The sequence below is a fragment of the Motacilla alba genome, chromosome 4, assembly GCF_015832195.1.
Source record: "Motacilla alba alba isolate MOTALB_02 chromosome 4, Motacilla_alba_V1.0_pri, whole genome shotgun sequence".
In the NCBI taxonomy this organism is placed as follows: Eukaryota; Metazoa; Chordata; class Aves; order Passeriformes; family Motacillidae; genus Motacilla; species Motacilla alba.
In genome coordinates this window covers 53,264,961-53,287,860 of record NC_052019.1, presented here as the reverse complement: position 1 = coordinate 53,287,860, position 22,900 = coordinate 53,264,961, and the positions used below count along the sequence as shown (strand labels likewise).

The 22,900-nt window shown below is 46.9% G+C and overlaps 3 protein-coding genes across 5 annotated transcripts in view; 2 read left to right on the top strand and 1 right to left on the bottom strand.

Annotated features, from left to right (window-relative positions):
- The window catches only part of POLR2B (RNA polymerase II subunit B), a 16,778-nt gene extending 9,384 nt beyond the window's left edge, over nt 1–7,394 (top strand). The window contains exons 14-25 of one of the 2 annotated variants that reach the window (XM_038134676.1): nt 347–501; nt 749–947; nt 1,056–1,224; nt 1,698–1,794; nt 2,824–2,918; nt 3,172–3,422; nt 3,509–3,598; nt 3,888–3,995; nt 4,477–4,590; nt 4,676–4,836; nt 6,058–6,253; nt 7,145–7,390. In XM_038134676.1, the coding sequence (XP_037990604.1) occupies nt 347–501; nt 749–947; nt 1,056–1,224; nt 1,698–1,794; nt 2,824–2,918; nt 3,172–3,422; nt 3,509–3,598; nt 3,888–3,995; nt 4,477–4,590; nt 4,676–4,836; nt 6,058–6,253; nt 7,145–7,234 (1,725 nt within the window). In that variant the 3' untranslated portion in view covers nt 7,235–7,390. Of the gene's footprint in view, nt 1–346; nt 502–748; nt 948–1,055; nt 1,225–1,697; nt 1,795–2,823; nt 2,919–3,171; nt 3,423–3,508; nt 3,599–3,887; nt 3,996–4,476; nt 4,591–4,675; nt 4,837–6,057 lie in introns of both variants that reach the window. The other variant, XM_038134674.1, reaches the window with a different exon arrangement.
- Nucleotides 7,341–22,900, bottom strand: IGFBP7 (insulin like growth factor binding protein 7). Of its 2 annotated transcripts, none has more exons than XM_038134680.1 (5): nt 22,388–22,900; nt 11,066–11,175; nt 9,692–9,808; nt 8,902–9,032; nt 7,341–7,576 (listed from the first exon to the last, which is right to left on the bottom strand). In XM_038134680.1, coding segments are annotated over exons 1-5 (840 nt in total). In that variant the 5' UTR covers nt 22,869–22,900; the 3' UTR covers nt 7,341–7,575. The 2 variants fall into 2 exon arrangements, with proteins under 2 accessions (XP_037990608.1, XP_037990607.1); XM_038134679.1 differs by having other exon boundaries at nt 8,906–9,032; nt 22,388–22,899.
- LOC119700151 (probable E3 ubiquitin-protein ligase HERC4) overlaps nt 11,182–22,900 on the top strand; it is a 35,923-nt gene continuing 24,204 nt past the window's right edge. The window contains exon 1 of the mRNA XM_038134678.1: nt 11,182–22,230. The gene's annotated coding sequence lies outside the window, so the exon portion shown is untranslated. The remainder of the gene's footprint in view (nt 22,231–22,900) is intronic.

The following is a 22,900-nucleotide window of genomic DNA, read 5'->3' as shown; positions in this document are numbered from 1 at the left end:
GTTGGGTTTGTTTTGTGGTTTTTTTTTGGGGGACGTTTTTGTATTTGATGCATTTAATTTTATTATTATTATTAGCTTGATTATGTATGATTTGTTGCTTGGTTGTGGGGTTGATTTTTTTAGGGGGGGGTTGTTTATTTTTAAAGAGGATCCAGTTGAAAGACAAAACAGTTGAAAATAATCTTCTGAAACTCTCCTCTTTGTAGGAGTGTTACTCTTTGTTCTGTGCTTCTGATAGTGCCTGGAAAGTCTTTGCTTTAGGGAATTTGGTTATCCTGTTTTGTGTTCTGCAGTTCTGATTCCAGGCTGAGACTTTGTACTCATGGGGTGCTGCTGTCTTACCCAGGTCTCAATGATTAGAGATATTCGTGAGCGAGAAATCCGCATCTACACTGATGCAGGCAGAATTTGTCGGCCCCTTTTGATTGTGGAGAAACAGAAGTTGCTGCTGAAGAAAAGGCACATTGACCAACTGAAGGAACGAGAGTATAACAATTACAGGTGAGAGACATTCCTGAAATTCAACGGAAGGTATCATTTTCCATCTTGGAAGCTGCCACATTCCGGTGGGAAAGAGGAATGTTTAAAACTTTTTGCAGCACAAAGATGCTTCCTCTGCCTAGTAGTTTAATCAGGTTTTTTTAATCACACTGAGGCAGTGGTAGTAATAATAAGCCAAAGAAGTCCTTGTTCCTGTCACTGCTGAAGAGACCCATTTTAGGTGTTAATTGAGTTACTGGTTGTTCAGTTGGCAGGATCTTGTGGCCAGTGGTGTAGTAGAGTACATTGACACTTTGGAAGAAGAGACTGTGATGCTGGCAATGACTCCAGATGACTTGCAAGAGAAAGGTGTGGCATATTGTTCAACATACACACACTGTGAGATTCACCCATCCATGATCCTGGGAGTGTGTGCATCTATTATCCCTTTCCCTGATCACAACCAGGTCAGTGCACCTCTGCTGACATCCTGCTTTTAAAGCTGATAGAAAACCCACAGGTGTATGTAAGGAGCTTTCTGTCCATAATTATTGGTCTTCTCTTTGTCTGTGTAGTCTCCCAGGAACACATACCAGTCTGCTATGGGTAAGCAGGCTATGGGAGTCTACATCACCAACTTCCATGTCCGCATGGATACGCTGGCACACGTGCTGTATTATCCTCAGAAGCCCCTGGTGACAACACGCTCCATGGAGTACTTGAGGTTCAGAGAGTTACCAGCAGGTGCGTTGTCAGTTCATGTTCATGGAACAAAAATACTACTCTTCTGGCTTGTTTCAAACATGTCACAAATGGTGCATGTAGAGTACCTGAACACTTAGCAAATGTGTGCAATTTAAGAAATAAGTATAGGTTAAGTGTTAGCTTGTAGCTGGGCACCTAGATTGCAAAAAAATTGTTGGTAGTGTTGCAACTGAAACTACTTTACCCAAAAAAACCTGCTAAAATCTAACTGAAAAAAATGCATTTTCTATATTGATGTTTGATGGGTTTTTCACAAGGTGTCACTCTTGACTCCCTTTTCTACCCAGAGTTGAATTTGCTGATACTGCATGTTTTGTGTGTGGGATGTAGAGATTTTATCTGAGAAAGGGCAGAACAGCTTGACCGTAGAGATTGCAGCCTACTTTGAGTTAAAATAGTGTCTGTCTGGGCATGTGTGCATTCTTTCAAAATATTTTCTCTGCATATTATAGGTATCAACTCGATTGTAGCCATTGCATCATACACAGGCTATAACCAGGAAGACTCTGTCATTATGAACCGTTCTGCTGTTGACAGAGGCTTTTTCAGGCAAGACTTTTAAATTTTTTAACTGCTTGGAGTTAAAAGAAGAAGCTGTACTGAGTTGTCCAGAGGCTCAAGAAAAGTTCATTTTATGCTGGAAGATGCCATTCTCCGAATCTTTCCACTTGAGAAGCATTTTAATTTTTTTTTAATGGGGATGGAGGGAACAACACAATGAAAACAGTGAATGTGTATCTTAGCAAAACACCATGAAACCTCACTGCCCACTTTGTCTTCTTGATCTTCCATTTTGATCTTTGTTCTGTTTAGGGTCCTTTGTATCACAGTTTAACGAAAAAACATTTGGACTCTTCCCTGGTGTATTTTCATATAAGTCTTGCCAGTTACCAGAACAATGTTCCAGCATTTTAGCATAGTCTTGTCTTTATTAGTGACACAGTTGCTACCAGTTAGGATTGGAATGTTCCTCTCCTTAGAAGGAACTGCTGTTGGCACAGCTGGTGGCTGATGTGACTTCATGCATTATAGTATCTGAAAGCACTTTGCTGTGCTGGCAACTGAGGCAGCAAACAAAAACCCTTAAAGCACCATAAAGAACCTTATGTAAATTGAAAGTTTTTCACTGCAGCTCAGTTGTACTGAGTGTGGCACTGCAAGGTAGCAGTAGAAGCCTAAAAAAGTTTGCAAAATTGCATGCATAAGGAGGAAAGTAATATGAGAATGATATGCTGAAGATGTGAATAAACATTAGGAATAATAACTACTTCTGTAGTGTCAAGCAGATACAAAAGTCTTTGCAGTTCATCAAAAACTAGCCTGTTATCTTAGGTACCTTGGCAGTATCTGCAGAGTGACCATCATAATGCCCTCTGAAACTTCTCTGTGTGGTGGGTGTGTTTTTGTTTTGCCCTCAGTGAAGGTCAGATTAACAGAAAGTCAGAGGAAGGTTTATGCCCCTGTGCTCATTATTTGGATTTGGTTGCATTAGTAACAGTAGCCATAATATGTGGAAATAAGATAAAGGGGAAGATGATGGCTGGCTTCACTGGAGAAGACTTTATAACTTCGTTTCAGGTCTGTGTTCTATCGCTCATACAAAGAGCAGGAGTCTAAGAAAGGGTATGACCAAGAGGAAGTTTTTGAGAAGCCTACACGTGAAACTTGCCAAGGTAAGATAAAGGAGTGATTTTAAATTAAGGTTTTGTGGGCAAGGTAGTGTTGAACTGACTCAGTCTTCATTTTGAGATATATTAATACAGATATTTCTGTATTCTATAGAAATTACTGTATCAGTTGAGATATTTAGATTAGATGTTTCAGCAGTTGTCTGAAGCTGCAAGCAGACTTGTTGAATTACTGCAGAACATCAAGTATGTTGAAAAATTTGGGAGTCTACTTTTTTGGTTCCTTCTTCCCCCCAAGGTATGAGACACGCAATCTATGACAAACTTGATGATGATGGTTTGATAGCCCCTGGGGTACGTGTGTCTGGGGATGATGTCATCATTGGCAAAACAGTCACACTGCCAGAAAATGAAGATGAGCTGGAAAGCACCAACAGGCGCTTCACCAAGAGAGACTGCAGCACCTTCCTGCGGACCAGTGAGACTGGGATTGTAGATCAGGTCATGGTAACCCTGAACCAGGAAGGATACAAATTCTGCAAGATTAGGGTGAGCACTGACGTTTGTGCTTTCTGCTTTAATGATCTTTGGTCTGTATTTAAGTTACCAATTGCATGTTTTCCTGTGGCTTACAGGTACGTTCTGTAAGAATTCCACAAATTGGAGATAAATTCGCTAGCAGACACGGTCAGAAAGGAACCTGTGGGATCCAGTACAGGCAAGAGGTTGTTATTTATTTATTTATTTATTTATTTCTTCTTCTTCTTCTTCTGGAGATTTTACCTGTGATGATCTTAGCATTCTAACTGTCTTAAGTGAATTGTCTGTGGAATATCTACTCAGGTGCAATATTGACTTAAATGTAGCTAAAATATTTTTAGAAGGAGACACAGATGCTTTTTACGTATTTCAATGCCTTTTAAATTCTTTAAAAGACTTAATTTGGATCCAGGCACATACTTTTCCTAAACATGATGTTCTGGGAGGAACTGACTGTGTGTTTCCCTGCTGTAGGATATGCCCTTCACTTGTGAAGGCATCACACCTGATATCATTATCAACCCCCATGCCATCCCTTCCCGCATGACCATTGGTCACTTGATTGAGTGTCTTCAGGGCAAGGTAAGAACAGTCATCTGTACTGCATGTCTCAGCAATATGAATTAAAATTTGGTGGGGACTGTTGTATGCTTTTTTTCTCTTTTTTTTTTTTTTTTGGTAAACATAAACACTATGTAGTAGGTGTTAATTCACTTAAAACTTATTGTTCTCCAGTTATTTGATAGCAAAAGGAGGTTTCTCAGGGAAGATGTATAGTCCTGTAAATTTTATCCAGAAGGTCAGGTCCTACCTACAGTGTGCTTTCTCATCTGTTGCTTTTGTTCCAGACATTTTCCCCTCACCTAGAATAAGGAGAGGCAAAATTGTTTATAGTGTGTGTTTTTTAAAATATGTGGCAGATAAACACAGTGAGATATGGTACTACCATTGGCACAGAATCTGAAATTCCAGTATTAAGAGTTACAACTGTTTGAAACAGCTAAATATGGTCTAACCAGTCCTTCAGAAACCTGACAAACTTTTCCAAATCTCTTCTCTGTAGGTGTCTGCAAACAAGGGAGAAATTGGTGATGCTACACCTTTTAATGATGCTGTCAACGTGCAGAAGATTTCCAACCTTTTATCAGATTATGGCTATCATCTCAGAGGAAACGAGGTATAATCAAAGTATCAATCCACTGTAATTATTTTAATATACCTTTGATGGGTAGTAAGGCTTACAATTGCATTGACTTCTTCAGGTCCTCTACAATGGCTTCACTGGTCGCAAAATCACATCCCAGATCTTCATTGGTCCTACCTATTACCAGCGCTTGAAGCACATGGTGGATGACAAAATCCATTCTCGTGCACGAGGGCCGATCCAGATCCTCAACAGACAGCCCATGGAAGGCAGATCTCGGTAAGGATCCCTGCTAGTTTCTTTGTGGTGTTTTGTTTTTCTGTCCAGCTTTTAGCCCTGAACAAGTAGTTGCTGCAGCTTTGCTTAAGCTTAATTAGCTCGCCCCAAATAGCCACCCATTTTTCATGTGTTTAGCTTAAGGTCTTGTATTGGGTGCAAGTGCCAAGGTTTTGGTAGCAGGAGGTACTGCTGGGGTGACCGCTCTGAGAAAGGACCAGGGCTTGCCCCGTGATGGACACAGCCACTTACAGCTGGCCCTGGCAGCCCCGGAGCTGGCCAGAGCTGAGCCCAGCAGTGGTGCTGGTAGCACCTCTGTGAGAATATGTTTAAGAAAGGGTAAAAAATGCTGTGCACCAACTGTGAGAGAGGAGTGAGGAAATGCAACAGGAACTGCCCTGCAGGCTGTGGAAAGCCCACACTGGATCAGGCTCCTGGTAGGAGGTATGATTTGTGGGGGACCCCTGCTGCTGCAGTCTGTTCCCGTGGGAAGGCCCTTCCCGTGGGAAGGGCCTGTGCTGGAACAGTTTGTGAAGGACTGTCCCATGGAAGTCCTGGAGCAGGGAAATATTGTGAGGTGAAAGGAGCAGCCAAGAGGAGCTGTGATGCACTGACTGCAATCCTTATTCTCCTGGTCATCACAGGGAGGGGAGGAAGGAGTGGGGAATGAAGAAGTAAAGTAAACCTGGGAGGAAGGTTGGGGAGGTGAACTTTTTAGTTTTGTCTTTTGTTTCTCATCATCCTACTCTGTTTTTAATGGGTGATAAACTCATTTTCCCCATGTTGAGTCTGTTTTGTCTGTGATAGTAATTGATAAGCAATCTCCCTGGTTTTATCTCCACTCATGAGCTTTTTCATCTTACTTTCTCCTCATGTCCAGTTGACATGGTGAGGACCAGAGAGCTGTTTGGTGGACATCTGGCAGACAGCCAAGGTTAAACCCACCACAGATAAGCAGAGGATGACTTAATAGTACATTTCATTTTGTACTTAATAGTACATTTCATTTGCTGTATGGTTGTGCTGTGGCTGTCAGGCACCAGCTGTAGAAATGCTCATCAGCAGTTATTAATGACTGTTTTCACAGTTTTATTCAGTGGTGTTAGAGGGAAATTAATGCACAGCTTTCCTCCTGCCTTGCAATGCAGATACTTGTTCCAGCAATAAGAACTGACTATTTTTCCAGTGAACTCAAAAGTTGAGGGTTTTTTCTCTTCCTTTTAGTGATGGTGGCCTTCGCTTTGGAGAAATGGAACGAGATTGCCAGATTGCTCATGGAGCAGCCCAATTCTTGAGAGAAAGATTGTTTGAAGCTTCAGACCCATACCAGGTCCATGTGTGTAACCTCTGTGGAATCATGGCAATTGCAAACACGAGGACTCACACCTACGAATGCCGCGGATGCCGCAATAAAACTCAGGTGCGTGTGGTTTTCATCAGCCATTGTTTCTCCTTGTGGACAGGAGGAAATGCCACTCGAGTGAAGCAGGAGGATAGGGAAGTAAATATTTAAAGAAGCACCAGAACAATTGCTATTTTAGTTTCATAACTGTTTTAAGTGTTTATAGCATTGTAGTCAATTTGGATGCTTCCTTATTAATTTTACAGTGTTGGCTTGTCACTTGGCAGGAAATGCTGCTCAAGTGTTGTACAGTGCAGAGTTTTCAGCGACTTTAAATGCTTGAGAGCTTGTTTTTAGAAGTAAAACTCAGAATCACAGGAATTTAGAGGCATCGCCCTTGTGACTATCCCATGAAGATATTTATGCTTGCAGAGCTGGGTCCCTACGGGAGGTCTTTTGTGCTGCACTTTGGTGGGGCTTTTTTAATTTAATAAAAGCTCTGCAGTGCACGCTTGGTTACAGAAGTATGTCAAGGGACAGCGGTAGCAGGGATAAAAATAGGAGCCATGAACAGGCTTCTTTTTGTGCCAAGGACTGACTGCTGCAACTCTGAACAATGGCACTGGGGTTACAGAGTGATGTGTGCTGGAAACCTGACCTGCATTTATGCACCTCAGGCACACTCTGCTATGCACATGTTCTGTTAAATGGTTCTTGTTTAGGATCAGATCCCTTGGCTGCATTTTTATGTTAAAAATGTGTTCTGGAGAGCTGCTGTGTAGCCCCTACAGACAGGCTCAGCTTCCTTCTTGCTTTGGTACTGTCTGTGAGCAATTCTCGTTAAATGCTTTCATGCATAACTTCAGATTTGCTTTTACGCCAAAAACTCAACAAAGTTATTTGTGTAGAGGATGTGGAAGTTGATGCTTTATGAGTGTTTATCACAAGACTTTTGCAATCTCTTTCCAGATATCTTTGGTTCGAATGCCCTACGCCTGCAAACTCCTCTTCCAGGAACTGATGTCCATGAGTATTGCACCTCGTATGATGAGTGTTTAGCCTTAAAAGGGCTTTTTTTTTTTTTAATTATGAGACTCAAGTGCTCAGGTTTTGTTTCATTTTGTACACGTTGCATTCAAAATTACAGTTTTACTCATCTGCTGTGTGCTGTTCAAAAGTATGTTTATTTCCTGTAAATAGAATTAAAATTTGTAATCGAGCTTGTGAATCTATTTGTGTATCTGTCAAAGAAGTGTGCAAGCAAATTGGGACTCAAAGAAAAAGGGAGTTAAGAGGGACTGATTAGTCAGCTAGAAAAAGCCAGAGCTTGCAGCTTTCCAAAATACTAATTTAAAACTGTGCGTAAGTGCAAGTCCTCACATCACAGCTCTGCACCATCATCTGTGGAAAAACAAAAACATGTTACACTCTGTCCTGTTCCAAGGGGGAATATTGCAACTTTGGCAATAGCTTTGGGATCTCTTGGCTGAGGATGAGACCTGACCCCTCCTTCCTTCCTGCCTTCTTTCCTTCCCTCCCTGCTGCAGGGGGGTGATAATAGACACGTTTTTCTGTGCTGAGATCACCTGAACATGGCACGCAGCCTCTCACAGTGTAGCTATGATGTCTGGCAGTTTGTTCCATTAACTTTATCAATTTCCTTTAAAGTGGCAGTCTACATTTACTTATCACTTAGCTCCAGATGCCTCAGAGCTTTCCTACAGCTGAAAAGAACCAGCTGTAGCATGTGCTGGGTGTGTGCAAGAAACAAACTGTTCAGGGGTATAAGTTTGCTGTTCATGGCACAACTCAGTAAAACTCCACTTCATTCACATCTATAAATAAGATGTTTGAAAAAGGATTAGGGACTACCTTAAAACCATTAGCAAAGTTCCTGTGCATGATATTTGGATTCATTGTAAGCTCTCATTTCAGTGCCAGGTGGATCTAATGTTCTTCTAAGGGAAGTATTTCAGCTCTTCACAGACATAAGGACACAAAAAGTCAAGGCTATATAGTTTAGATAAAGCTAACAGGGATTAAAACTATGGATTATGTCCAATAGGGGATTTGGGCAGCACAGTATGCTCTAGCCAGGTGCTTTATTCCCTGTCCCTCTGCCTCTAGCAAGGTTACAGTTACTGTTCTAGCTCTCCAGATTTATTCCTAAGCATGTGGCTGTGGTACTGAGCCATCCTCTACAGCTGGGATGAGGGTGGCTGGTTTGCCACCAGTTTTGCACACAGCCTAGCAAGCAGGACGTGCTGTGGCAAATCTCTTGAGGTTTCACATCCCAGCATGCAGAGAACATGGCAGGAAGTGTGTGCTGTGCCAGTGCTGCTCTCAGGAGAGAGAGGAGCAGGTTTGAAAACAACACTGAAAGGATGACACAAATGTAGGGCTGGAAACCCACTGGAAGTTGCTCTATAAAAAACCCAGAAGGTGTTTCTTAATGTTATTTTGGTATTTCCAGTATTTTACAGCATGTGTGGGGGTTATTTAACAATCCCTTGAGAACTCTAGCAGCTAAGATTTGCTGGAATGTTTTATCAAATGCAAAAAACTGCACGTTTAACTGGTATTTCTGGTGCAGGGGGGAGGGTTTGTTGGGTTTGGGTTTTTTGGGTTTTTTGTTTTTTAAAAGCATTTAACAGAGGTAGTCCTTTTGTATCAAATAACAATAAACTGTCAGGGGGGAGAGCTGCTGAGTGTTCAGCCACACTTACCAACCTTTGGTCAGGGCTATTTCATGCAGAGTTTCCACAACGTGGATTTTTGCAGAAGCTGTTGCCTCTCCTTTGGCATTTGATGCATGGCACTCATATTCCCCAGCATCCTCTTTGCTCAGAGGAGATATCTAAGGGAATAAACACACCCCAGTGAGCATCTCATGCACTGGCAGAGGTGATTCTGTTTTCAGGTGTCACCTTGATTTTCTAAGACTTTGCTAAGCCTTTTGATGTTTGCATTCTTGTAACGAACTTTTTCACACACAGTTCTGTAAACAACTTATGTTTTGCATTCTTTCATGGAGGAGGAGAGAATTGATGGACTCTTGGTCTGTCTAGTGTCATTGGAGAGGTGGCACTGTCACCCTCCAATCCACTGTCACTTTTGGAAAACTATAAATGTTGGAGTCAGAAAATAAAGGTCCCTTTTTTTGTTCACCTAGAGAGCAGCAGTGTCCGTGTCGTCTTTTCGTGTCGTATTACGACATTCAGGTATCTTAGAGAACTTCTTTGTGTCAAACCCTGTCCCCCCCTCTGATCCCCCTCTGATTTTTCAAGTGGTATGCACACTTCAAAATGCTGCATGCTAGACAGAGGAAGGGTGCATGCACCAGGTAAGACTGGAACCAGCACCTCCCCTTACCCTTCATCTCTAACTCACACAGGTCGTTTTCCTCCAAATTCCCTGTCTGTTGCCATTTGTCTGCTGTGCTGTTCTTTGTGCATGAGCCGTTTGCAAACTGCACTCTGCTGCGTGTGCAGCTCTGTGCACACACAGAGTACTTACCAGCACCCAGCCAGTCACTTCATGTTTCTCAGGGCCCCCACGGGTCTGGATAGCCAAGTTCTCCCGGTCCCCAGGCAGAAGCTCCATCCTCTGGACACCATACTGTCCTCGAATTATCTAAACAGAGGGGCACGAATGGGTAAGAATTTAGGGGCTGACTTATGCTGGAACTGCATGCTGAGCCATACCTGCACACAGATCAACATTAGGTATACATGAATGTGTTTTGTGCTGCAGCAGTGTATTTCTAGTGTCACAGTTTCACCTTATCCTCCGTGTAGTGCAGCCACACCACCCCAGTGCCTCAGCCCTGAGGCTGGGCTCCCCTCACCTCAGCAGCAACAGAGTGGCCCAGTTTTCTGGGGTAGATGGTGCTGGGCAGTGACCTGTGCCAACATGCCCTGTGCTGATCTGGCCTCACAGAACTTGTGTCTGTGTGTTCCTAAAGGTGTGTTCAGCCCTGCCTGCTTCTGCTGCAGCAAAGCAGGCAGTCCCTCCTGGTAGGCACAGTGTCAATAGGAAAGCAGCACTGCAGTGTCTGAGTACAGAGCCCAGCACGGCATAAGTGGTGCTCAGCCCTTGTTACCACCAGGTCAAGCAGTCTCTCAGCCACGAGGAAGAGGCATGAGAAGCAGAACAGCACTGACAGTGTAAACTCAGCATCTATTCATAAACAAGCAGAACACGCTGCCCGAGTCAACAAGCCCACACTGTATGCTCACCTGACATTCTGCTCTTGAACCCCTGTGAATAAAGCTTGCTGTCTTACTGCAAATTTCAGGCCAATCTAGTTTTTTTCTCCATAGTATCCTTATGTAGTAATCTTTCAGCCTAATTTTAAGACCCTTCACAAGTGTGCACAAACCTGTGGCACTTGAGGAGGCTGCAGGAGCCATGCAGTGCCTCTCAGCCCTACGGCCAGGATCCTCTCCATTCAACACTGGCCCCCGTCCTAAGCCAGATGTTACCAGTGCTGCCAAAATCAACATGCTGCTGGCTACTGGAGCTAAATGACTGCCCCATGTGGTTCCTGTTCCCAACGTGGGCGATGTCTAGCCACCTCAGAGTCACTGCTGCCAGCAGGGTGAAGGTGAAGGCAGGTCAAGGGACATTCCCTACATGCTCCAAATACCAGGCGCTACCAAGAGAAACACGAGTCCTGTCCTGGCTCGGGATCAACAAGAGTTTATTTTCTAAATAATGTCTAAAAACTAAGCAAAACCAGATGTGTGGGGGTGGACAGAACTGCAGAGATGAGACAACTCATCAAAGAGATGTGTTTCTACAGAGATCTGCTATGGCCTTTGTGCTTACCAGGCACTTTCAGCCACCTCAGGTTTGCTGTGCTGTAAGAGCTCCTAGCAGGGCCCTTACCTTGTTCCAGATGAGGACAGGGGTCGGGATGCCAATGACTTCACAGCTCAGGTAGATTTGAGCTCCTGTCACATTCCAGATGTCCTTAGGAGGAGTCACAATGGAGGGTCCTGCAAAAAGGGAGAAAAGCTTTTAAGTCCCAGGTGACTGCAAGCCTGCCTCTATAATTAGCCTTTTAAGTGGGAGCCAGTCACAGTTTTGAGGATGAGGTGAAGGTGATCCCTGCTAGGAGCAAAGTTCACTGGACTGATCCCACATCACAACACTTCTCTCTCCAAAGTGACACACACACCCAGCCTTGAGCTATCCAGACCAATGGGCGCTTGCCCCAGAAAAATCAAGTGTTGAGCACTTCAGGTGACGAGTCCTCCTCCTCGCAAGGTTGAGGTTAGAAATGAAATACTGTTTGTATTCTGTTATCTCAGGGGCTGAGCAGAACTGTACCAGCTGCTGGCTCTGCTTACCATGCAGTCACCAAGTCAGCTGGCATGGAGGAAAGGATTCCTAGGAGACAGGGTGTATCCCACTCTGTCATGCCATGAAGAGCTTGCCCAACTTTGCAGCATCATTTCTCCCAGCATGATTTCAATGTGAGCTAGCAGAATTCCATATTATGCTGTTCCTGTTTTACCTGTGTGCAATGCTCAGCCAAAGAACGCTGGCTGGAGGGTGGCAGAACTCTCCAAGGGCGAGATCTGGGAAGGGAGAAGGTGAATGTAGAGCTCTGTTTTTCTCCAGAGAGCTCCAATTCCTGGTTAAACAGAGAGTTGCTTCTAAAGCAGATCAGAGCAGGGTTGTTTTGCAGATCTGGCTGGAGATGTTTATCCCTCAGGCAGGGAAATGCTGGACGCAAAACCCATATCCCAGGAAGGGAAGAAAGGCCGTTTCTGTTCAATCCCTCTTTAGCGAGGCTGTTTTGTAAAACACAGCCATTAATTCCCTGCAATAGGAAGTGCAGACCAAAGGAGCATAGAGTGTTTATTTCCAGTTATTGATATTTCTAAGAACACCACAAACAGCATTCCCCCTTCTGTTCTGAAGATGCAAGCAGTAACAGGAAACTAAAGCTCCCATTACGCTCCATCAGGAGAAGGCATTTCCTGTGCAGACAGGTACTCCAGAGCCAGCCTGACAGAAGCTCCTGGGTATACTGGCTCACAGACCACACACAGCTCATTCCCAGCCCCATAAAAAAGAGAAAGACATGGGTCCTAATGCTCCTTATGAGGTCCTGAATCTGCACTGATCTTAGCCCTGCACATGCACTCTGCCCTGCAGCCCTGTTGCAGACAGTGGGGTACAGGTTTCAAGTGCATCCCGCTGCACCAACATCTTCCAGCAGAAAGTTGGTGTCTTCTTCCTCCTCATGATCGGGGCAGATCCACACTAGTATCACAGCCAAAGGGTATCACCCATGCTTCTATTTTAGCCCAAGAGATGCTGAGGTGGTTCCCTGCTCCTGAGCAGCTGGTGCAAACCCAGAGAAGTGTTTGCTCTTCTCTTTCGAGACTTCTCTCTCCAGGAATGACTGTACACAGCCTGCTGATGGGAAGCTGCTTAGAGACTAGGGGTGGCTGCACTCAACATTCTCTGTGACAGAAGTATCCCAGTTCTGATTTTTAACAGCTGTGGAGAAGCAGAAATTTTTTATGTGTAGCCCTGGGCGATGGTTGAAACCACACCTAATAGTCAGCACAGGCTGGTTTCCTGGCAGACACCACAACCCAGGTGCTCCTCATCAGCACAGAGATTAATCTCTCAGCTGAGAAGAGGATTTAAGCAGCATTTCAACACCCTGCTGAAGGTTTTCTCCCCTGAGTACCCTACAGTGACCAGCTCACTGCCATCTGCAGGATGGGGCCACCTCAGGTCATGCACTCTGCTCCCCTTACCCAGGGCAGCACTTCCTGCACAGCCCAGCTGTTCTTTCTTTTCTGGTATCCCTTAAACAATAGGGACAATAAGGTGCTTGGAAGCTGTGATGGGACACAATGTCCTCAGGCAGCTCGGGTGGACCCATGCTCTGTGAGGGGCCTCCAGCTGATATGCACCCAGCAAAGCCTGCTGCTGCTGCTGTTATTCTGTTGTCCAGCCCTTCACATGCAAATTGGCATTCCTGAAGCAGAACCTGGGACTTGTCATAGCCAGGGCTATGTCTGCCCCTGCAGGACACCAGCCTCTCACTGGGGTTCTTCCATGAGGCAGAAAAAGCACAAGTGCCCCCCAATGACCACCATCTTGCACCACAGAAAAGGAGAGATCCTGACTCTTAGATTAAAAGCCGGGTGGTGTTAAGGCATTGTTGTGTTCTTCCAGGATCTGGCTCAATTCTCCCCTGGTTGGGAACTGGCAGCATTCAGCACACCACTAAATCCACTGCCTGAGGTGTCTCAGTCTTGGTTACTGCCAAGTTTCCCCCTGTGCCAAGGGTTCAGGCACCCACTTGCCCAGAGGTGTTTATTCACCCTGCCAGGATGAACGGGTCATACCACGATTTTTCAGCAGTAATTGCTGTTAGGGAGAAAGAGACAAGGAATTTCTACCCACCTCCTGGGTGAGGAGAAATTGTTTACCTTCTTGGACAGGGAATTGCCTGCACAGCTTCACAGCAAAGCCCTGTCTGGCTTGGCACAGCAGTCACAGCACAGTGAGAGCTTGGCTCTTACAAGCTTGTCCTGAGCTCGGGGTGTACATCCTGATCCAACCAGGCAGAACATGACGTTCTACATTTGGCCGTAAAATGAGCTGGAAACATCCACATGCCTGTATCTGACACAGCTCTGAGGCCAGGAGGGAATACACATCCTGAGAGATGCAGCAAGTGTCATGGGAAAAGTCACTGTGCTCCCTCTGGACATTTGACTTAAATCTATACAGCCAAAACTCTAGAGCTGGGCTCTTCCGCCACTAAAAATAAATGAGAAAGGCCAAGAAGTCATCAGATTTGAGGTCAAATCACAACTGGCCACAGCAGTAACTAAACTCTCACCACAGTGGGCTAACACCCAGGTGCATGGCAATCACTCTGCTTGCTGCCTGTGCTGGTCCCACTCATGCTGAGCCCTCAAAGTGGACAGAGATGGACAGATGATACGGCAACTTGACACAGCAGGAGAGGCAGGGAATGGCAGAGCCTTGCACGCACTTCAGAAAATGTGAGGACATTTCCTCCAAGTGCCCCTCTTGCTTCAGGAGTTCTTGTGAAGGGAGCAAAGCTGGGACTGGAAACCAGCCCACCTTGTACAGAGCAGATGTCTTGACTCTTGCCAGCAAGGAGTCCCCCTGCCATCATCCTACAGCCTGCACCTCGGAGGCCTTGCTGCTCTACTGGCAGCGTTGCCCACAGAGGGGCTGGTTCCTCCATCAGCTTCCTTCAGGCTGAGGACCCGAGGGCTGCACCTGCCCAAAAAAATGGTCACCACCACCAAGGTGGCTGAGTGGTCCCCGCTGTCCTGCCGGGGACGCTGTGGATGTACAGATGCTCCCTGACTGCACGTGAGCTCCTTAACCAAGATGAGAGCCCAGGCTATTGATGGAGATTAGCTGCTCTCCACAGGCACTTCAAGCATTTCCTCTGTGCTCTGCCCATTGTTTGTAAAACAAACAGCCCTCCCTGGCCCAGAAAGATGCTTCTTACAGAGCCCCAGAGCTCATTCACCCTGGGACAGAGCCTGAAAACACTTTTTCTGCAGCTTGCAGGGAACTGACAGCCTGTGTTATGTCAAAAATAGCAGCTGGAAAGGAGTTCCCATTGTTAGATGTAGTTGCTTTTCTGCCACAGCAATGTGCGCAGCAGAGCCTCTGGCGTCCTCGATGAGGATATAATTTGGCATCTCTTCCTGACACCCCTCCTGCACCAGGCACCCCTTCTGTGCCCAGCCTCAGCTGGCATGTCCCAGCCCACCCACTTGTCCCTCAGTGATTCCTGGATGGCCACTCACAGCTGAGGGCTAGCAGCTCCTCAACAATCTGCCTTTGCTGTTCACACACACAAACAAATAAAAACCACACAGCAAGCAGAGCAGTAGGTTTTTTGCTAAAATCAAGGGGCCTACAGTTATGTGACTAAAGGCAAAAATCAGCTGGACATGAAGCACCGTGGGCTGTGTCCTGGTGCTTGGGAGTGCCTGGATGCCCAGACCATGAACACACAAAGCCATGTACCACAGGCTGAAGCTCATGTGGGTGTCAGCCTGGCTCCCAGGCAGCACTGCACTGCCCTGCCACAGCCCAGGTCACACACAGACTGGGGATGCTCCCCAAGAGGACAAACCCAAGCAAAAGCTGAACACTGTTCACTCTCACCAGCTATTGCAAGTCTGAAAATAAACCAACTCCAGTCTCCTAAGTTGCTGGTAAAGTACTTTCCCTTCAAAATTACTTTATATGGAAAAAGGGAAACCTTCCATAAGCAATGGACATCCAGTCATGTTAGCTGGCATGGCCTCAGCTGCTCCCTCCCACATCAGTGCCCTGTGAGAGGCAGCAGCCAGACGGGAAGTGTGGGCAGCTCCCAGCCTTCCCCACTCCCAAAGAAAGCAGCCTGCAGCTTTCTGGCAGATGTACAGATGTACAAACCTCCTCTGTTACCTTCTTCTGAAGGCATCTCTCGTCCTCCCGAAGCCTGTCTTTGAGGAGACTAAGGAGTCACAGAAGGAAGCGAGTGTTGGATGCCGTGTCTGTTTGGACGTTCCCCCCAGACTTCAGCAGGCCCTGGAAAGGCTGCAAACACGAACACACTTTATCCCAAGCCCTGCAGACTTGAGCCTGAGTCAGCTCACTGAGGAAGGACCCTGAGCCACCATCACTGTGCCATGGAGCAACTCCTGCTTTCCACAGCACTGGGCCCAGCGTGGTGCACACCACTGCCACTGGAAATCCCAGCCCTGCTGTTCTACCCTGGGTTGGGAACGCTGCTTTCAGAGACCTTGAGCATGACCTTCGTATCACAGAATCACAGAATGGTGTGGGTTGAAAGGGACCTTAAAGATCATCTACTTCCATGAGCTAAAGCCTGGAAAGAATGTGAAAACGGAGACAGAAAAAAGGCATGGCAGCATTTCTGCATGGAAAAGCAAGCAGGGCTTTCAAAAATCCGACCTGATTAGACTTGTTACGTGGTAATCTCCTATTTAGCTCTAACCTCAGTCAACCTCAGCCCAACAAAGGATTAAACACATTTTGTAAAACACAGCATGCCTTTCCAGCAACAGAAAAAACAAACATAGGGTGGAATTTGCTGATCAGTAGTCATTCCTTCCTAGTGGATTTGGGTATGCTGTGATGATTAAGAATGAAGATGCAGGTGAAATACAGGATCCTCCTGAGCAGTGAAGCTTTTGCATAGTCCCTGACATACTGTTGCTCTCTAGGACTCTGACAAGTAATATATTAAACAACTTCCATAGTAGCTTTTAGCACAGTAACCATAAAAACTCAAGCTCCAATGAACCAAAACCTTTTCAAATAGTGGAATGCCTTTTAAGGAGGAATTTATGACCTGTGCTACAACAGTGGAAGTCCCCAAAGTTACACATGAATTTTAAATCACCGGTATTTTTGAACACTGAGAGCAATGAACAGCAGTGTTGAGGAGTCAGTCATGAAGCACAAGAGTCCAGGAAGGCTGGATGTGTTTTAGAAAAGGAATTGTTAAATATTCAAGAGCAGACTGCCCCCAGTGTACAACGACCAGGGAAAAAGACCAGCCTCATTAAACAGAGAACCTGGGCTGGAATTCAGGAAAAAGAAGGAGAATCCATCACCTCTGGAAGAAGGGTCAGGTAACACGGGAGGACTATAAGGATGTTGTGAGGTCATGTAAGGAGAAAATTAGAAAGGCCAAACCCCAACTAGAATTTGATTTGGCTGCTACAGTTAAAGGCAATAAAAAAGTTTCTATAAATACATTGCCAGCAAAAAAGGAGGGTCAAGGAGTGTCTCCACCACTGGTTGAATGCAGAGGGTAGTGTAGTGACAGGGGATGAGAAAAAGGCAGAGGCACTTAATGCCTTCTTTGTCTTAAATATCAAGGCCAGTTGTCCTCAGGATACCAAGCTCTCAGAGCTGGAAGCTGGTGATGGGGAGATGAGCAAAGCTCCCATAATCCATGAGGAAATGATCAGTGACCTGCTGTGCCAGTTGGACACTCACAAGTCTGTGGGCCCTGATGGGATCCACCCCAGAGTGCTCTGCCACAGGATCTCAGGATGCAGCACAACAATGCTGGAAAGATCCAGCTACAAAAGCAATGTTTTCTTTTGCAGTGGAAGCCAGCAGGTAGCAGGCCACCGCTGCAAGACCCCCATTCCCACCTCATGAAGAAACTCAAACCAGATTCCCAGGAGAATCAGGGAACTTGGTTCATTTCCAACCAAGATAACTTAGCAAAAACTTCTCTAAATCTTTCCCCAGCAAAGACAAAACCACTCAAGAAATGTGTATATTCTTCTAAGTCCCTTAAAATCCAGAAAAGGAAGAATGGAAGGAAAGAACTAAAGCAATCTGAGCCTCTTGTTAACAAATTTAGAAGAATTTCTTGCAAAATGTGCCTGGCTATGAACTATGCTTTGTGGTGTCTAGAGTTGGGGGGCCTTTGTACTTAAGGCAGCTGTTTCAGGAGAAGATGAGCTAATCTCAGTGATAACAGCAGTCTGCCATTTCCCACAAGCTTTTTTTCCCAAACTCCTGGTTTTGCTCTACTCTGGTGGTGGATTAAAAAAATAAAACAAACCACCCTCAAAACTATGATATTTCTGGCAAAGCCTCAACAGCTGAATTTGGATGGAATGAGCCAACAGATGTGATTCATGTTTCTTGTTTTGAAATTGACCTGTGGGAACCTGGCACTTCTTTGTTTGCAGCACAGATGAACCTTTATGGAACAGTGAAGCATCAGCAAGGCAAAACCACTGATGGGGTAAATTGGCAGGAATTTGGAGGGGAGCTATATCTGCCCCTGGGGCTGCCAGTCTCCACAAGAGCCTGGCAGTCACAATCCTACATCCATCAGCCTGTTTTTTTAAACCCTGTGGACAGCCAAGAAACCTCATACCCACATTCTTCTGTGCCCCAGAGCTGGTGTGTGGCACCTTAGCAAAAAAAAAAAAACCTTCCATGAGGGATGGAAGCCAAAAAGATACCTCTATGAGGGGACAGCACAGCTCCAGTGACTGGGATCTCCTTGCTGGTGAGATTTAGACAAGTTTAATGCTGGTTACAGTCACTTGTAAAAGAATCTCTTCTGGTTCTGTTGTTTATCTGTGGGAGGGATCCTGTGAGCCCTCATAATCATAAGAAAAAGCCTTGCATGTTCCCAGTGCTGGAAAAACACTTCCATGGAGCCACAGAGTTTTAAACCACATTCAGATGAATAGAAATAAGGCAAACTGCTTGGCAAACCAGCAAATTTACCCTTCAGACAGAGAGGCCCTGAGTTTCTACCCCCAGGAGGTCTTTGCAGGTAGGTACAAAGCAGCACCAGTTCCCCTGAGAGTGAAACACTGTCCTCTGAAGTCTGCTGAGAGCTGCTTTGTGGTACACTGCATTTGAGCAAGTATAAGAGTTTGGCTTCCACCAAGAGAGAAGGGAGCATAACACAAAGAGAAAGTCTTGACTGACAACAGCAAAACAACCTGAACACCCCAACTCTGTTGGAACAAGCATTAGGGACTTCAAACCACATAAAGAGGGAATTTGCCAGTATTTCCAGCAGTCATGCCTCTCAAAGCAGGTATCTGCTGGTAGCTAATGATAAGAAAGACTCGGGTATTTGTCCCTTCCTGCATTGGTTAGGCAACAAGTAAGTGCCTGGTATTTTTCAGCTCAGAGATCATCATCAGGAATCCTGATAGCTGCTTTTTTTTTTTATGGGGGTTGGTGCTTTGAGGTTATTTTTCTGCCTGGCTTGAGCTGAGCCACGCAAGCCTAATTCTTTATGCCAGCTGGTTTTGCATGGCAGTGGGTACCACAGTCCTCCTGCCCCAAGTCCTAGCTGGCTGCAAACAGCCTCAGTGTGTGCACTGCAAATTGAATTTCAGCCTACATTCCTGAAGCCACCAACCCCTTAAGAGGCACATCTGAACATCTGTGCACAGCTGTGTGACAGCAGTGACAGAGGGCAGCTCCCCAGCTGTCAGAGCAGCCTCCCCTCCTGCCAAAGGGCCACCAGAGGAGGCACCCCAGACTGCCTGTACCTGCCCCACCAGCAGGCTTCTGCTTTTCGTCTGGACCTGCCCTGCCTGCAAGACCTGGAGGCAGACTGAGCTGCATTTTCATAGGCAGAGAGCAAACAGACAATCTATTTAAAGGCAATGTTGGAAAGCAGATGGAAAACCTCACAGCATCCACTTCCTGCATCCTCAGCACTGCAATTAGCTCCAAAGAGGCTGCTGGGACACGCAGATAGAGATGGGGTGCAGGTAGTGGTGCCCTAACAGGGAGCAGGGGAAACCCAGGTCCAGCTCTGAGCACAAGTGTGAGGGCAAAGCAGCAGCCCAGCCAGTAGGGAGCACTATGGCATCACTGCCTGCTCCCCCAGAGCAAAAAGGCAGGCAGCTTTTTCTGCTGGCACAGCACCAAGAGCAGGCAGGCAGCTTCAAGGACTTGGCAATCAAGTAGGATGCCTTTTTCCAGACATCCCCAACAGTCCTGCCCGCATAAAACCCACTCCAGAAAGGACCAGCTGGAACCCTCCATCTGCCAAGTGCAGGTAGAGCAAAGATTATTTCCATCCTTCTAAACTCTTCTCACCTGTGTCCTCCTTTGCCCTCCAGCAGGAAGTTTTGGCTGCTGCAGAATTACCTTTTTCTGCATGGCTTCATGATTTCTGTACAAAACACAGACATCACATCTGAGAGGTCTGGGAAACAATCAAGGACAAGGTCAAGGCAAATTCTGCAGGGCTGAGAACGTGCTCATTCCTTTTGCTATTTAATATCAAAGAAAGATCCAACAGGATGTGCAAAACAAGTCTTCCCCCTCCAGCTCTGTTTGAACAAAAAAAAATTTAAAAATCCCAAGAGCAATCAAACACAATTAGGACTCACTGCTGAAAACATGTTTCTGGATCCCTTCTTGGATATTATCTTGAAAGGCTTCTCTCTCTTGGACTGAAAGGACGTGTGAGGGCACGCAGACACCTCAGAGCCCAACTACCACAAGCAGGAAGCCCAAGTGCTCTTTCACCCAAGGACTTCTTTCTGTGCAAAAACTGTCACAAAAATGACTGATCCTGCCTGTTTGTGGTCTCCCTGTGCTGGATCCCACCCTAGATAGTTCCTTAAGGAGATCGCATCTGTTTGTGGTAGGAAATGGCAAAAAAAAAAAGAACTTCCACTATTTGACTACCACAATATTCAGGTCCTTCTAGAAACCTAGAAAAGTGTCATCTCCTCTCTGGAGAGATACTGGAAAAGGCTCTATCCTGTCAGGCTGAAGGGATGGATGTTCTTTCCTGTCAGTGTTTCCATGTGAAGATTAAACTCCCTGCCCTTCCCACCCAATGCTACTAACTGCCGGGAGGCCCTGAGGGATAGAGAAATACTTCCAGCTGTCTAGCATGGTTGTTGGATGAGTTCCTGCCTCTGCTGCAAGCCACAGAGCAGTGCATATCACCAGAAAGCCCATGGCACAAGGAAAGTTCATGCAGCTGAGGGAAATCTCTGAAGGGTCATTTGTGACACCACTGCTGACCAGCCCACGTCCACCCTGCTCCCTTCCCTGACATGCTGGGTCAGAGCTCTCCCAGCAGCAGAAGCCAAAAGAAGAATGGGTCCCCTGAACGACGGAGGAGAGAACATTTTGCCAGTTGCTCTGCACCACATGCTCCGGTGAAATTCCTGAACAGGTTGCTGTTGCCTGCAGAGGTGTCTTGCTGCAGATCTGCACACCTGAAGAGACCTTCTCCAAGGAAGGGATGCAGTTTGTGCATGGAATGGCTGTCCCACTCTGAGACCCCATGTTTGCATTGACCTCATCAAACTCTGTCTCCATAGTCTGGATCAAAGCCCCACCAGTCAAACCAGCATCCAGCATGGGACAGACACCAGGAAGTGCAGCCAAGGGTGGGAACAGTATCTTACAAGTATCAATACCTGCTTTGCAATGAACTCTCATATTACTTTGGGCAAGACAAGTGAGAACACAGCCTTCTTCTCAAGTGCACACCTGAAGCATGACATCTTTCAAACCCATCGGCTCACTTGTCTGGGCTGGCAGAGCCAAGAAGCAGCACGCATTTTAGGACTCCTGGGGCCACTGGGCAGGGAAGGCTCTTTCCAAATACTAGATACAGGCAAAGACTGAGGCCATTCTGATCTCAGCCCACATTGCCCCGAAGGATGAAAATCCTTCCCTCCAAGAGTTAATACTGTACCACACTGTTTCTGGCTAATATGTAAGCCTAATGCTTTGGACAAGGTTTGTGAAAAGCCACACAGGGCATCTAATGGGCAACATCAAAGTGCATAACCCAATCCTCACCCAGTCTTTCATGCCTGCCTTGGGAGTTTCAGAAACATTTTTTTGCAAAATACTTGGCCTCAGTTATGAGAAGCAAGAGAAGGAGGAGGTGGAGGTTGTGACCTGCAGATACTGTGTTTATGAGAACACTCCTCCACCAAAACAGCACTGGCGCTCAATGAGATGTTTAGTATATGGTTTGCATGCTATGTCTTACTTCTGCCCTTCCAGCAAAAACTACTTTTAGAGGTCAGAATTTCTAGTAGAGGCTCCACAGCAGAACAATTTCTTCCTTGAGCACCATCCCTAAGAAAAAGCTTGGGATGAATCAAGCTCCTGGTTGAAAATGCTGAAGTGCAAACCGCTATGTGCCCTGTTTGTTTCCATTTAGAACCAAAGCAAGCCAGTGAATGCTGGCTCTTAATTTCTGTGGCTTTCACATCCATTTAATCATTTCCTTTTCTCTCTGCTTGCAACCATCCCGGGCAGAACACTCCCCTGGACACCTCACCCCTTTTGTTCCATCTCACAGCAGCCCAAATTGCAAGCTTCAGGCAAAGTACGAAAAGTGAGGGAGTGTAGTTCCAGCACCGCTGGAAGCCAGCAGTGAGTGCTCAAGTTCCTCTGCGTTTCTGCGCCTGGTCCGAAGTATTACTCCAAGTTTAGGCAGCGCCATCCGACTGGGACTCTCCAGTCCATTTAAGGTGGGTCTGAAATCACGTCCATTTTATAAAGAATCGCCCCGAAGAGATAAATCGGCGGGAGGAGCACTCGGGAGACGCGGCGTTTCCCCGTGAAACCGTGCAGCAGAGCGGACATCCCCCGTCCCGCAGCCCGCCCGCCCCGCTCCGTGCCCCGCACCTTGCTCGCAGGCTCCCTTGCTGCGCTGGCTGATGGCGGGCTCGCCGCGGCTCTGTGCGCGCAGGCTGGCGGCGCGGAGCTGGCAGCCGCTGCCGTACGTCAGCCCGTCGCTGCCGCACACCGGGTAGCGGCTCTTGCAGAGGCACACGCCGGGCGGGCCGGCGGCGGGGGGCACCGGGCCGCCCTTGGCCTTGCGGCGCTGCCGGCTCTTCACGCACTCGAGGCCGGGGGCGCAGCGTCCCCCGGCAGCGCCGCCGCCGCCGCACGCCTCGCCCTCGCCGCGCCCGCACTGCCAGCAGCAGCCGCAGCCGTCCCGCACCCGGCCCAGCGGGCAGCCCCGCGCCGGCAGCGCCGGGCACCGCGCCGGATCGCAGGGCCCGCAGCCCGCCGCCGCCGCCGCCGCCGCCGTGCCCGGGGCGGGCACCGCCAGCGCCGCCAGCAGCAGCGGCAGAAGCAGCAGCGGCATCGCGGAGGGCGGCATGGCGGCACGGCGCCGCCCGCCCGCGGCAGCCG